This window comes from Thermobia domestica, chromosome 11, assembly GCF_964235325.1.
Source record: "Thermobia domestica chromosome 11, izTheDome1.hap1.1, whole genome shotgun sequence".
NCBI classification, from domain to species: domain Eukaryota; kingdom Metazoa; phylum Arthropoda; class Insecta; order Zygentoma; family Lepismatidae; genus Thermobia; species Thermobia domestica.
This window is the reverse complement of record NC_137464.1, coordinates 216,523,681-216,538,110: the sequence shown is the minus strand read 5'-3', so window position 1 is coordinate 216,538,110 and position 14,430 is coordinate 216,523,681. Positions and strand designations below refer to the sequence as shown.

At 34.0% G+C, this 14,430-nt stretch overlaps 1 protein-coding gene across 1 annotated transcript in view; it reads left to right on the top strand.

Moving 5' to 3' along the window:
• Positions 1-14,430, top strand: part of LOC145663744 (pickpocket protein 28-like) — an 89,749-nt gene that overhangs the window by 10,050 nt on the left and 65,269 nt on the right. Inside the window, exons 4-5 of the mRNA XM_081729829.1 lie at positions 10,790-11,015; positions 13,647-13,923. Coding sequence (XP_081585955.1) covers positions 10,790-11,015; positions 13,647-13,923 — 503 coding nt within the window. The remainder of the gene's footprint in view (positions 1-10,789; positions 11,016-13,646; positions 13,924-14,430) is intronic.

The window sequence follows — 14,430 nt, the reverse complement described above, 5'->3', positions numbered from 1 at the left end:
TGTTATGCTCAATGTATTTTTAGATATTAATATAAAACTGCACTTTCAAACTTGTTGGAGGTAACGAAGATGAAGGAAAATATTTTTAAAAATAATCGTAATTATACTAGTCACGCACAGGGCTTGAAATTTAATAGGATATTATTTTACAATTTTTAAAAATCGTTAGTGTCTTCAATTACTTTTGAAACTTACTGTATAAATTCCAAAATTTTAAGGCCTCTGCAGGTAATAATATAAAGCACAAAAATTATTTCAAAATAATTGTAGTGGTAGTGAACACAACTTTTTCTTAAGCAAGTGTGAAATGATTTGGCAGATTTTAAAATTTTTTAATATTTTAAGTAGAATTTCAAAATTTACCAAAAAAGCTGAAAACTTTCAGGATCTTGCGGGGAATGAAGATGCAAAATATTTTTAAAATCATGAATGGTGTAGTCAATCTAGTCATTATCCAACTTTTGACACCTAGTTTGATTTTATTGGGCAACTTTTTAAAAAATCAATATTTTCAAAAAATTCATATTTTCATAAAAATTGAAAAATTTTGAGGTCCTTGCGGGGAATAAAGATGAAGTACAAAAATTATTTTAAAAAATCACGAATGTTATACTAGTCAATACACAACTTTTGAGACCTAGTGCTATTTAATTGGACAATTTTTGATTTTTTCGATCCACCTTAATACAGAGATCTCTTTTTTTACAAAATACCGAACTGTTATAATCATTTAACAACCGATGAGGACATTTTTTCGAGCTATCCGGTGTTTGAAAGAGCAATTAAACGAGTTTGGGCGAAATAATATTACTTTTGTAATATTTGTTGACTCTGTTTTTGATGTTATTGTTGTTTCGTTTTTTTCTTTATCCTTTTTGTTAACATTTCCCTGTGTAAAATGATAAAGTTATGCTGTATCTGGGAATTTGTTCAATAAATAAATAATCCGTCCGATTTTCATAATCTTGAATGGAATGTTATACCTTTTATAACAAAAATTATTCTTGAACTTACGTTAGCTGAAATAACAACAAAAATTATGATTCTTGTGAATGAAACAATTATGATTTAAGATTTTAATGTTTTAAATTAACCTGCTCTCGATAGACAATATTATAATTTGACCTACCAACATATGGAAAGAAAGTTTTTTTTATTTTTTCTGTTAGCCAGTACTGCAGACACAAACCATGTGCTGCGAAGTTCTAAATCTAGTGAAAAATTGAAATAAAATGGCATTAAAGGTGTCATATTTTGATTTAAAAAAGGAACAAAAGTTATTCAATATGCACATAATAGTGTCACTTCAATACGACGGTTAAACTTTCAATGAAAAAAAAAGTATTATGCATACTGTAGATCTATTAATTAATGGTTAACACACCTACTCCGGTGGTCCTATATTCGTTTTCCGGGGATCATATTTATGTTTTTTCTTTCAACCACGCCCATTTCGAGCGTTCCATAAGTTCAAGATTGAATTAAATATAGACGGAATAGTTTTAGACGGAATTGTTTTCAAATATGAGATATTCATTTTATTTTTGAGGATGTATTTTGTAAAGTGGACCATCTACAAAGGATATTTTAATACACGATTACTTATTCAAAAGCATGAAACAATAATAATTTTGTATATATTTTTCACAGCCTCTCTTTAATACATAAATCTATATCTTCGTTCACTATGGGCGGCTGTCCATTCTTGGCTTTCTTTTTTTTTTTTTTTTTTTACCATATACTACTAGGTACAGTACATATAGCCTAACAATATACTTATCTTTCAGGGCGTTAAGCCTGTTAGTTATAGAATCGTTACAGTTGTGAAAATTTTGGTGTCCACTAAGAAGTTCACATCTTGCTTCGTTTTCTGCTTCCCCTGAAAAACTAGATTTTGTGACAACTGCCCTTAGCGAACTAAGGTACAAAAATGTGTTATATAGCTTCGTAACTGCAAGTTACGGAGTGATCAGTTGAAAACTTCTATGAATGTATTAAACTTAATCTTACCGAATAATAATTCATCAGATTTTTACCAGTTAGACTAAGGATCGATGTAAGAAAATGTTCCATTCTTTCATTCATAAATGTAACCAAGAAAGTTCTGTCGCTTTTTGTGCAGATCTCCATTGGCTCTCACAGCGTGAGTTGAGGGCGAATGGAGATAAGGCGAAGATCAGTTGTTGGGGTGTATATATATCCAATATACTACCTGGTTGAGGCAAGCCAGTTACACCGTGAACTTGCGTACGGACAGAGTAAACATGAAAACTCCAACAACCATCACAAGGGCGTGTATGCTGTACGAGTTTAAATTGGAGTCAAACGCCGCTGTAGCGGGGCGGAAGATACACCACAAATTATGTGAGGGTGTTGTGACTACGCGGACAGTGCAGCGGTGGTTTAACAAGTTTAAGGATGATGACGAAACACTCGAAGACGCACCAGGTGCCGGAAGACCAACACATGCACAAAATGAAGATCTTCGGGCAGCAATTAAGGCGAACAGTGGCTAGACATGTGAGAAACTGGGACTACAATTCAGTGTGAATGGAGAAACCCTTCGGCAGTACCTTCATCAACTTGGAAAGCACTACAAGTTGGGTCGACATAATTTGACTCCGGGCCAGAGGGCAATACGAGCAGACACCCGTGTTTCTTTGCTGTCTCGTCTGAGGAGGGAACCATTTCTGGACAGGGTATTGACATGTGATAAGAAGTGGGTCTTGTACGAAGCTCTACGGCGCCGTCATCATTGGTTAGAATCCCATCAACCATGAACCAAAACAACCGAAACCAACACTGCACCAGAAGAAGGTTCTCCTGTATATTTGGTGGACTGCTCGCGGCATCGTGCATCGGGAACTGCTTCCAGTTGGTCAGAGCATCAATGCAACTATGTACTGTCAGAAGTTGAGCCTGTAACGTCTCCATCCGCTAGGAGTCGAGAAGTACACAAGAAGAAGCAGTCAAAGGGAAAAAAGCATTGACTGATCACCCTATACCTAAGAAACCTCACAGCAGACGAAACTACGGACATCCAGAGCAACTAGATGCAAGCTTAACTGAAATCTGAATAATCCAATAGTCAATGCTTAAGGAACGGTATGATACCTAAATCCAATAAATTAATAAATTAAATAAATACCAAATTTTAACAATTAACAATCTTTATTACAGGCAACCTTGCTCTGGATATATGTATACTTACACGTTAGATAAATATATATACAGCCAATCAAATAACACAAATAAAAAATATGAATGAATTAAATAAACCCTTTATATCAGGGATGCAAATAAGCAATAATTTTTTTCTCGCCCAAGAAAAAAGATACTAGGCCATATCCACAATAGAAATCACTTACCTACCTTCGGTATGATATTAAATACTCGTCCGCACCGATGAACCAATCGCCCCGGGTGAGTGGACGAGTGGTTATTTGCATCCCTGATTTATATGTACTTATACGTCAGTATATAAATCTATCAGATTTTAACAATTATACGAAATATTAACAAGTCAACCCGATTTATCGGAATAATCAAGAATGCAAGTATTATACTAATATCACTCCTAATATCCAATTTTAAAGCGATTTTATTTTATTTATTTATTTATTTATTTATTTATTTATTTTTTACAAAAATCATCAAAATCTTATCCCTTATTTGAAATCACAGATAATCTAAGCCGTGAATTGAAATCTTCGAGACGAATTTTAATATACAATTTGCTGACAAAAAACCTAAAGTTTGACAAATTTTATTTTTCAAAACTTCAAAAAATTACAATTGAATATCCAAATTTTGAAAAATTCTCAATTTGATTTGATTTGATTTGATTTATTTACTCCATGAAACCATAATACATGGTATTCGGAGGGTTCAGTACAGTACACAAGATGATACATATAAAAAGGAATACATAATACTTAATGCGAAGAAAATCATCAAAACTTTTACATTACAAAAAAAATATTTAAAAGTTTACTTTAACAAAAATAGTATTAAGTGAAGGAAAAACAAAAGAAAAACTAATAGGAGATTAAAAGTTTACATAATTTACCAGGATTTGCCAAATGAAAACTAATTTGTCAGTTTCTGACATTTTTTAATCTTGCAAAAACTCATTTATGGAATAGTACGCGTTTTTTATTAAAGATTTTTTTTAGCTTTTTCTTAAACAACTTGTAATTGTTTACAAGTTTTATTTCATTTGGTAATTTATTGTACATACTGTTACCCATATTTCTGGGTCCATGCTGGACTAAGCTCAATCTACTGAAATAGGACTTCTTATAAGTGTTCCTAGTACTATATCTGTGTGTTGTTGGAAAATCCTCGTTTATGTATTTGATAAAACTAGCTAGTTCGTATATATACAATGACGCAAGAGTTAGTATTTTAAATTTCCTAAAAAAAATGTTTACAGCTGTTTCTACGCTTTAAACCTGTTGTATTCCTTGTTTTTGTTTTAAAATAGTGCAGAGCTTTCCCCGGAGTTACCCCAGAAAATAATTTCAAAACTGAGAAAAGGATGGATAAGCCCGTAGTAGACTTATATGAGAGTGTTCGTGTTTAAATTGTCTTTTAATATTTTTAAAATATACAATTTTGAGTTAAGTTGTGATACTGCCTGAATATGTTTTGTCCATTTAAGATTTTCATTAATGATAGCCCCTAAGAACTTAGTAGTGCATGTCACCTTTTCTTCTATTTTGAATGGTGTGAAAAATATATATTGAGTTTTAATGTTAGGCCTATTCAAAACTAATTTGGTGGGTGCGCGGTAGCTCAGTGGTAGAGCGTTCACCTCCGGTACTTGGGGTCCCTGGTTCGATCCCAACTCGCGCCGTGTAAACTTTGTGGTGGACAAACACCGTGCTCGTGGGTTTTCTCGGGGTTCTTCCGTTTCCTCCCACTTTCTTCATTCCGCCATTTCATTCGTCTATCATCATGACCGTCTCCTTTAGCCTAACCGGTATAATCGTGGGACGTAAAACTTAAGGATTTCATTTCGTTTTTTCAAAACTAATTTGTTACTGCCAAACCACTTTTTTTAATGTTTCAGTAATCTCTTCAAATTTAAGAGATAATGAATTTATATTCTTAGTTCCTATTATTATTCTGGTGTCTCCGCATACAGTATTATATTTGTATCTGGTATGTTCGTTTGTAAATAATTTATATAAATTAGAGAAAGGAGCAATTTATTTCAATATAATTATTGATTCTTCAAATGATATCAACACTGTCTAATATTGACTTCAGAATTTCAAATTTGTATTGGTAAACTCATTATCATGTGACAAGGCATGATCATTATGTTTAGCTTAATCGGATAAATCATCCTTTCTCTGACTGATACTAATTTCTGCTCTCATAATCATTTAAATCTTTTCCTTAACTTACTTTTGCAAGATAACACTATCTGAATCAGTAACTGACAATTCCTAAACAAATATTTTGCTCCATTAAAAGTAGGGCAATGACATTCGGAAACACAATATCGGCAAAATATTTGTTCGGAAACAATATATATATAGCATACAAGCAACTAAATCGGCATAAATAACCGAAAGAAATATTATTTCTGAAGATTGGATTATTCAGACTCAAAATTTCACGAATTTAATATCAGACGGTCAGATCGGAATTTTTGTTGGGATGGGGCGAAATTTTAATTTCCTATTTCTTCTCAATTTTTCAACGACAATGAAAGAGATTATTACAGGATTGAATAATATCATAAACCTGCTCATAGCCGTCTCTCAGGCGACACCTAACTACTACCTTCAACTTAGGTTTAATGCGCCTACTACAACTACTAGTCAAGCATGGACACTTACCAAATTCGAACATAAATCAAGCTCCACTGTTACCTTGCGTAAGACCAGGTATCCACCTTCTCGTCACTGTGGCTTCTAATATAGGCCTACTGTCTTACTCAACTACAAACCGAGGTGAGTCGTTTCAATTTCACCAAACGATTTTCCGAAAAGAAAAAAAAACGATTTTAATAACGATGAAATTTAGGGGCATTAAATATACCAAAAAAAAAACAATAACAAGAAAATGACAGACAGCCCTAGCGTGTACTCAAGATTCACGCGACTGTCCCCAATACTTCGCTTTTTTCCCGCAACTTTCAAAAAACATTGTTAAAAATTTCACTGAAATGCAAAGAAAGAATAGGAAACAGCACTAATGCAAGCCAATAAACATTTCTCCCGTTTGGTTAAAGCTTGAACAAAATCACTTCTCTTGTTTCACTTTCTTCCTTCAGTCAATTGCACCGCCATTAGACACAACACAGCTGAGAAAGGCTAACACACGCGCTATAGTAAGCGACCAATCCAGGAGCTCCGAACATCGCCCCGGTTGAATACCAAGTCGTGATAGCGCGGAACATGCCACGCGATCAAGACTCTTAAACAATGTTGCCAAAAGCTATATTCCGCTGCATTGGCTTTCTTTCAATTTTTACCTTCCTTCTTTTTAAAGCTTTTTTTTTTAAGTAAATTTATGAAAAACATTGTTAATCCTGATTATATACATATTTTTCATGATTTTTAGAACATTATAAACCATTTAATAATACATATTCCCTATTTTTTATTTTTATTTTTTTATTTTATGTTTTCCTTAAACTGATAAATTGCACCACAAATATAAACCAGTAAGAAATCAGGTACCCATATGTAGCTGACCGCTTAAGAAAAACTCAAAACTCTAGAACCAGCACTTCTGAACGGGGACCTCCTGTTACAGGACAACGTTAAGCTCCATGTGGCTAGGATAATCCGGGATACAATTCTACGCCTTGGATGGGAAACATTATTGCATCCATCATACTTCCCGGACATTCCACCGTTATCACCTGTTCCATTGCTTGGACAATCGCCTTAGAGGACGTCAGTTCAAATCCCTAGTAGATGTGAAAAATGCACTTGATACCTTCTTCGCTTCACGGCCCGCCAAGTTCTACCACAATGGAATTCATGGCCTTCCAGAACGTTGGCACAGGGTCGTCGATGCTGATGGGGAATATTTTTAATCTTCCAGGTACGTCTTCGGTAACATATTCATGTTCGAAGTGGTGGGTCAAAAAGCGACAGATCTTTCTTGCTTACCCTTATATTTAACAATTGCTATTTTAGTGTTGCCATATGTTAACGAAATTGTACATTTTGGGAATAAAACAATACAGGACAAAATTAAATAAAGCGTGTACGAAAAATAAGGTGCGTTTTACAAAACATAAGTATATTAATACCAGAAACTACGCAAGTTCGACGTAATAGGTATAGAACTACTTTACACATGTCACTATTGTTTCCTTACAAGCAAAGCCTGTTAGACATCCTGGGTGTCAGTAGCACGGAGTACCTTCCAGGCATGGCACATGATAGCTTTACCATGTTTGGTAGCAATGTCTTCGATTATATTGAACCAAATGAGTTTGAAGTTACGAGCAGTTTGTGGGTACCTGAGTCGTTTAGCATATGTTGCTTACATAGAGCCCAAAATGTCTCAATCTCTCTGATTTGTGACACGTTTGAGGCATTGTCCTATTTCTTCACGAAATCAATGCCTTGACTGAGAAAATAATTATAATCCTTAACTCCACGAGCATAATGTGCCGTTGGTATATCTGTTCGAAAAAAAAAATGTCACTTGGATCATGATGCTGAGTAATAAAGAGAAACAGTAGACCCCTCATATATTTTCGTAAATAGGTTTGAGCATTAATTGTACCTTCGAAAATGAAGGGTTCAGGGATTCCTATCTTTCAACCCGAGAGTAATCGCTATCATGGATTTCAACACTAGATATCTCTCTGAAAACTAGGCTTCTTTATTGAATTTTATTCAAATGATACAAGGGAGGAGGATCTGTGAAATGGTTAAATGTTTGCCGGGATATTTGAAGGGTCCTTTGGAACGTAGGTCTCATTATAAAATGACAAGCACTTTTCAAAGACATTTCGTCTAAATTGCACGACACTTTTTGCACGTTGTTCTTGATTTGCTATTTGCTTTGAGATAGTTTTAAGAGTTAATTTGGCTAATGTCATATTTCTCCCGGCTGTGCGTACAGAAATGGTCAAATTTGTTGTGAATTTGCGGCGCACCATATTCACAGCTGCTGTTGTTGATTTGACAGCGTGTCGTCCTGTAGTCGGCCCGTTCCTTCTGCTGGAAATTGTCTGAATATTTTACGTGAATATACATTGAAGTCAATTAACTATGGTTTTCACACCCACCCGTCGTGATGTTTCATGGGCTAGTTCCAAAGACTAAATATTATTACATCATGATGAAATTTATAAGGGACCACTAAAAAAAGTATATTCTTTCAAATCACTAGTATTAAACAAATAAATATAAAATGATATTCTGTAAATAAATATTAAAATGGGAAGTGCTTCCTGTATCCTGTAAACAGCCTCGTTTATTACGAGAAATTTTTTACACGTTTACCACACTAAGCAATTCAAGACCTAACAAGGTATATTCGCGAAGTGTCCCCTCGGGATTCGTGTAAAATTGATTCAAACGCAAAGTTCTCCATGACCAAATGTGTATTGTACTAATTTTAGCGGCCCATACGAGTAATCTGCATATTTATGAGCCTTCATATATCCGGAATTTAGTCAACCATTACTATAAAGCTCGGTCACAAAATTGCTTTTAGTTTCTTTAGATATAATTGGACATGAATGTGGGTATATGCAAAACAAATAGGATCAAGTACTGCTTCTCTGACACGTGTTACCCATCCCGGCCGCCATATTGGATTCAACTTCCGGTTTTTCAAATGGGAATAGGTGGATGTGATACATCAAACTCATATACAATTTTCTCGGAAATTCATTGGTGTAGTTAATTTTAACGTAGCTTGTACCGTTTGCAAGGTATTGCATGTTAAATGTTGAAGCAAATAGTAAGTTGTGCAGGGCCCCGTGTGTATATGTAATTTTTTAAACGATTTATTGTTTATGTAATATTCCCTGAACATAAATACATACATACACACAGACATAAATAATAATGGTAGTTCTTCACCCAAATCTGGTCGTATCTTCATTTACATTAGGCATTTTGACCTAATAGAATACTTCCTTGTTATGGTATACCATGAAAATAATAACAATCACTCACAGAAATGTAATAAGATTATAACACGAATGCTGTAAAGAGTTTGTTTATACCTACAGTCAGTGGCGTATTTACGATTTTGTTTCGGGGGCTTCGCAGCTTTATTTCTGGAAATGTGAAAGTTCTGCAAGATAGTAAATAAAATTTTGGGGGCGGCTTAAGCCCGGTAGCCCCCGGTAGCCCACTGCCTACAGTTTTCTTGCAGTTAGAAATTGTTTTGATTTGTCAACATCGTTACATTGACTGATATTACTCTAAAATGTTTATTCGCGAAGTGCCTGGAGCGATTTAATATGCAATATCTTCCAAACGGTACCAGCTACTGGAAAATTAACCATACCAGTGAATTTCCGAGAAAATTCTACATGAATTTGATATATCACTTGCACCTATTCCCATTTAGAAAACCGAAAGTTAAATCCAATATGGCGGATCCAATATGGCGGCCGGGGTGAGTAACATGTGTCAGAGAATCCGTACTTGATGCAATTTGTTTTTCATATACCCACATTCATGTCCATTTACATCTAACGAAACTAAAAGCAATTTGTGTCCGAGCGTTATAGTAGTGTATGAATTCCGGATATATGAAGGCCCATAAATATGCAAATTACCCGTATGGGCCGCTAAAATTAGTACAATACACATTGGGCCGCTGAGAACTTTGTATTTAAATCAATTTTACACGAATCCCGAGGGGACACTTCGCGAATGTACCTTGTAAGTGTAAATCCATGCCAGGGTGTAGTTAAATTTACATTGAAGTTGCACCATCCTGTGGTGACGTAATATCACGTGGTAATTAGTCCACTTTACACAGACGGCTTTATTGATAAGAAAAAAGTGTTTTATGGACACTCATGTCTAAAATGATTGTCGCATATCTATAACTGTCTTCTTGTAAGAATATAATTTGATAATGATTTTCCAGGGTACTTTTAATACTGATTGTATGTGTATAATCGGGAAATGTATATTTGTGGTAAATTTCATAGAAAAGAATTAAAAATACGAAAATTAGAGTGCAGCAAAATGTTGCTTAATGGACAAGAAAGTTCTATTTTCGATTTATTGTTCTTATTTATTGCTCTTTCCACATGAAATTTGCCATATACACGTCTTTTCCGATTATACACATACTAACATTAATAAGAAATACCGGGCAAATTCGTTATCAAATTATATACCTACAACAACATATTTATAGACAAGCGACAATAATTTTGGACATGAGTGTACATTACGAAACAGCTGAGCGAACTTCAGCGAGCAAAGGGGGTTAGAAGCGCAGTAGAGATCGTTTTGTTCCACGTTGACACCCCATGATAACACCACGTGACATTACGTCACGCTCAGGTAGTGTAACTTCAACGTAAATCTTACCTACTCGCCAAGTTTGGTCAAGATTAATTAGTTCTGTAGATTGCGTAAAATAATACTATATTTTCTTTAAATCAAACGATGGAAGGAAAATAGTTTTAATATTTCCGTTTTCACACTGTTTCAGCCCCAACTTGATTGCATCGAAATAATAACGGGGATGGCGATGGTTGTGTTACTTCTCACTGTGTGTATATCTAAAATAATAAAAACTGAATTGTATTAAAATTAATTCTTGGTTTCAGTGAAGTACATCCAGAAACCTTAAATAAAGAAGTGTTTAAAGCAAACGGGTGGAATATTCGAGAAGGCTATAACGCAGAAAAGTTCAATATAGATTCAACGACGTATCCAAAGCATGCGTTTGAATATCAAGAGGGTTTAGACAACGAAGGACTGACTCTCATTTTCACTTATAACAGAAATTCAAGCACCAGCAGATACTGCGGTGAGAAACAGGATCCATACCAGGTGAGTTACTCTTTCTACAATTAAGTATGAAATTATAAATGAAGGTACGTAAATTCTGCTCGAATGACAAATCTGATAATTAATTTTTCTCTCTAAGATTTAATAAATACCAGGTGCTGAAATAATTGCAATCACGGAGATAGTCATTTTATAGGAAATATGCAAAGAAGCAAAAAATGTCTAATAAACACTGGGAAAAAGTTCTGCCAAAAACACATTTTAAAGCTACATAGCTCGAGAAGTATCATAATTGGGTTAAGAACTACTAAGGAATTAGCACATCTATTCAAATATATATGCTCTATTTAAATATCTATGTTTCAGAATCTTCCGTTAACTCTGCAACGAATTGTATAAGGGAAGATGAGGTACGGGGAAATATCTTTGAGTATAAATTATGCATAAAATTCAGTAATCGAATAAATGTTATTTTAAAACTATATCCTTTCTGTATTAGAAATCAAAAGTGATTAATAGGGTAACCCAAAAGCATAAAAGGTATAAAAAGCATAATAGCAATTTAGACATTTGGGTTGGTACCTTGAACATGGTTGTGGTTGTCTAAGGGTTCAGAAGAAACTAATCTTGAAAGCATAATAAAGCATAATTTTAGAAAATAAAGCATAAAGCATAATTTAAAATATATAGCATAATTCTAGGAAAATTGTATTTAACTGCAAGTTTAACATACTATATTGATATTTTTTATTAATATTTACAATGCAAAATCATTGAGAACATAGCAATGCAACAATGAAAAGCTTATTTTTATTTCAGTAAATTTTTCGTGTAATCCTTTGATGTGGAGAAAAGAGAGAGAAAAGGAAAAGAAGAAAACTTTCCGCCAACAATGAATAGTACACAAATCTTCACACTATATTGTTATGTGTACTTCTTGAACTTGAGTACTTTCTGTACTTTTTGGTGGCATCTTTTACTTTCCCTTTCTGTATATATGCAACTCTAAGGCGCACACAAGTGATTAAAAAAATGACTCGAATAAATCGTATTTCTTTACTGTACATTAAGTAGAAAGTTCATTAAATATAAAAGAAATTGCTTGCATAAAATATTAATAAATAGATCAAGATATTTAGAATATATTATGTATAGTAAATATTATACGTTATACCACTGGCGTCTCTGGCATGTAAAATTTGGGGGGGGGGAGACATCAAAGAAAGTTATTTAAATCGTACTACGTAACCCAACCTGTTTATTATCTTGGATTTCCTTTGTGATCTTTCTGCTTACCTTCACGGACCCCCTAAGGTATAACTCTGTTATAATCGTTTCACAGCGTGAATATTATATTCCAAATAATAATTATTATTTATATGATATTCTGTCGTTAGTAAATAAATTAAATTAGAATAAAATATTGAATATTTTGTACTTCAAAACATTGGAGGGGACGCGTCCCCCTCGTCCCCCCGCCAGAGACGCCCATGCGTTATACACGATTAATGTAAAACATTGATTTAAATTAACAATAAAGCATAATTTGGAAAAAAATAAAGCATAATTAAACAAAAAATAAAGCATATTGTGGGTTGCTCTAGTGAGTAATATCGTTTTTCTCTTCCATGTAACAGGCAATATAATTTCTGGAGTTATGCAACCACACACACAACATTTGAGGAGTAATCAGAAAGCAAGGTTACAGAGGCTGCAGTGAAATGTATAAATATTATTTCATACAATGAATATATAGTACATACAGTTGGTTATATTTCGACATAGTTTCCATATTAGTTGAGTCACTTGTCGCACCGTGTTATGAGTTTGAAGATATTTTTTATACATATAAAAATCGTGACCTCGCGTTTTCAGCCACGTTGTCTGAAGCCAAGCGACGGCCTCCTAGGTAATCCTTCAAGTATGAGAAAAGGCAAAAGTTGCTTGAAGCGAGGTCCGGCCTGTGAGGGGGTTGGTCGATGATGTTCCAACTGTGTTCAAATTTGCTGATGCGGTGTTGGGTCGGCCACTATGCTTCTCATTGTTGAAGTTTTTTTCTACCAGCCACAAACTTTTGACACATGCTGACGAGACATTACAGTAAACCTCTATCAGTTGCCAGTGAATTTCAGCCGCGGTTACATGTGTCACCGACCGAAATGAAATAACACAGCGAACTTGAATTTACTCTTCAAAGAAAAGTATGATATATTAAAATTGAATCAAATTTCAATCTCAAAATATAATTTTGTAACGATTGTAGTGACATATTTGCTAACTTGCTTCTTTTAAGAATAAAAAATCACTAAAATAAGTTATATTTTAGAGTTCGACATGATTTGTATCCACTTGATGGTCTTACACATTTCTCAAGGGAAGCTCTCCAGTTTAGGAACAACTGGTGTATTGCATCTGTTTGAAATATTAAAATACGAAACGTTTGATTTATTTTACAACAACCGAAGGTTGAGCACCCACTGGCAAAATTAAAAGTCGGTGTTTATTCATAGCACTGGTGCAACTATACATTTATATTTCTTGTAATCACACTAAATGCCATACTTAAAATTAACATATTTCATCCGTCAGACTATAAGCAAGTTTTTAATTAATTTTATACGTTTTGTGAAAAAAATTTGCTGCTCTTACTAATCTCAAGAATGCTTGTTTCAGGTTATTTTACACAACCCAGTCGAGCCTCCTACAGATACAAAGAAACACAGTAATTTTGTTCTCCGTCGGAAGGGTAATTACTTTGTTGCTGTATCACCTGCTACAATTACTGCAGAACGAAATATCGCAAGATACGCCATTGAGAAACGTGGATGCTATTTCCCTTCGGAGAAGAAACTTCACTTCTTCCAAATATATACGCAGAGAAACTGTGAAATGGAATGTATGTTTAATCGCAGCAAATTTGAGTGTAGTTGTCTCGAATTCTACATGCCTCGTAAGTTTTAATTAATTATGGCAATTGGCACTTCCTAAAGATCTTCAAAAGTATCATTTTTTAAAGAATTTGATACACTAACCAAAACTTTATATATATATATATATATATATATATATATATATATATATATATATATATATATATATATATATATATATATATATATATATATATATATATATAGACTGTCCCATAATTCGTGTGTAAACTTTAATTTCATAGTACTCAGAACTGGTAAAAGCTAGAACTGTGAAATTTGCAGGCAATTTAGAGGAAGGTCAGAAGATTTGTTTGATAGCAAAACGAGATCGCGGGTGTTATTGTTTGCGGAGTTACAGGGTCAAAGGTCAAAATGCGATTTTTTCCTTATGGGATTTCAATGTTAAATAGTAGTCTCACATGTCATTTTTTTGAATATCCATCTCCGGTAGCAAAAATTGGTATATCGACATAAATTCTGATCCAAAACAATGTGATAACGAGAAATGTGGGCAATCATAACCC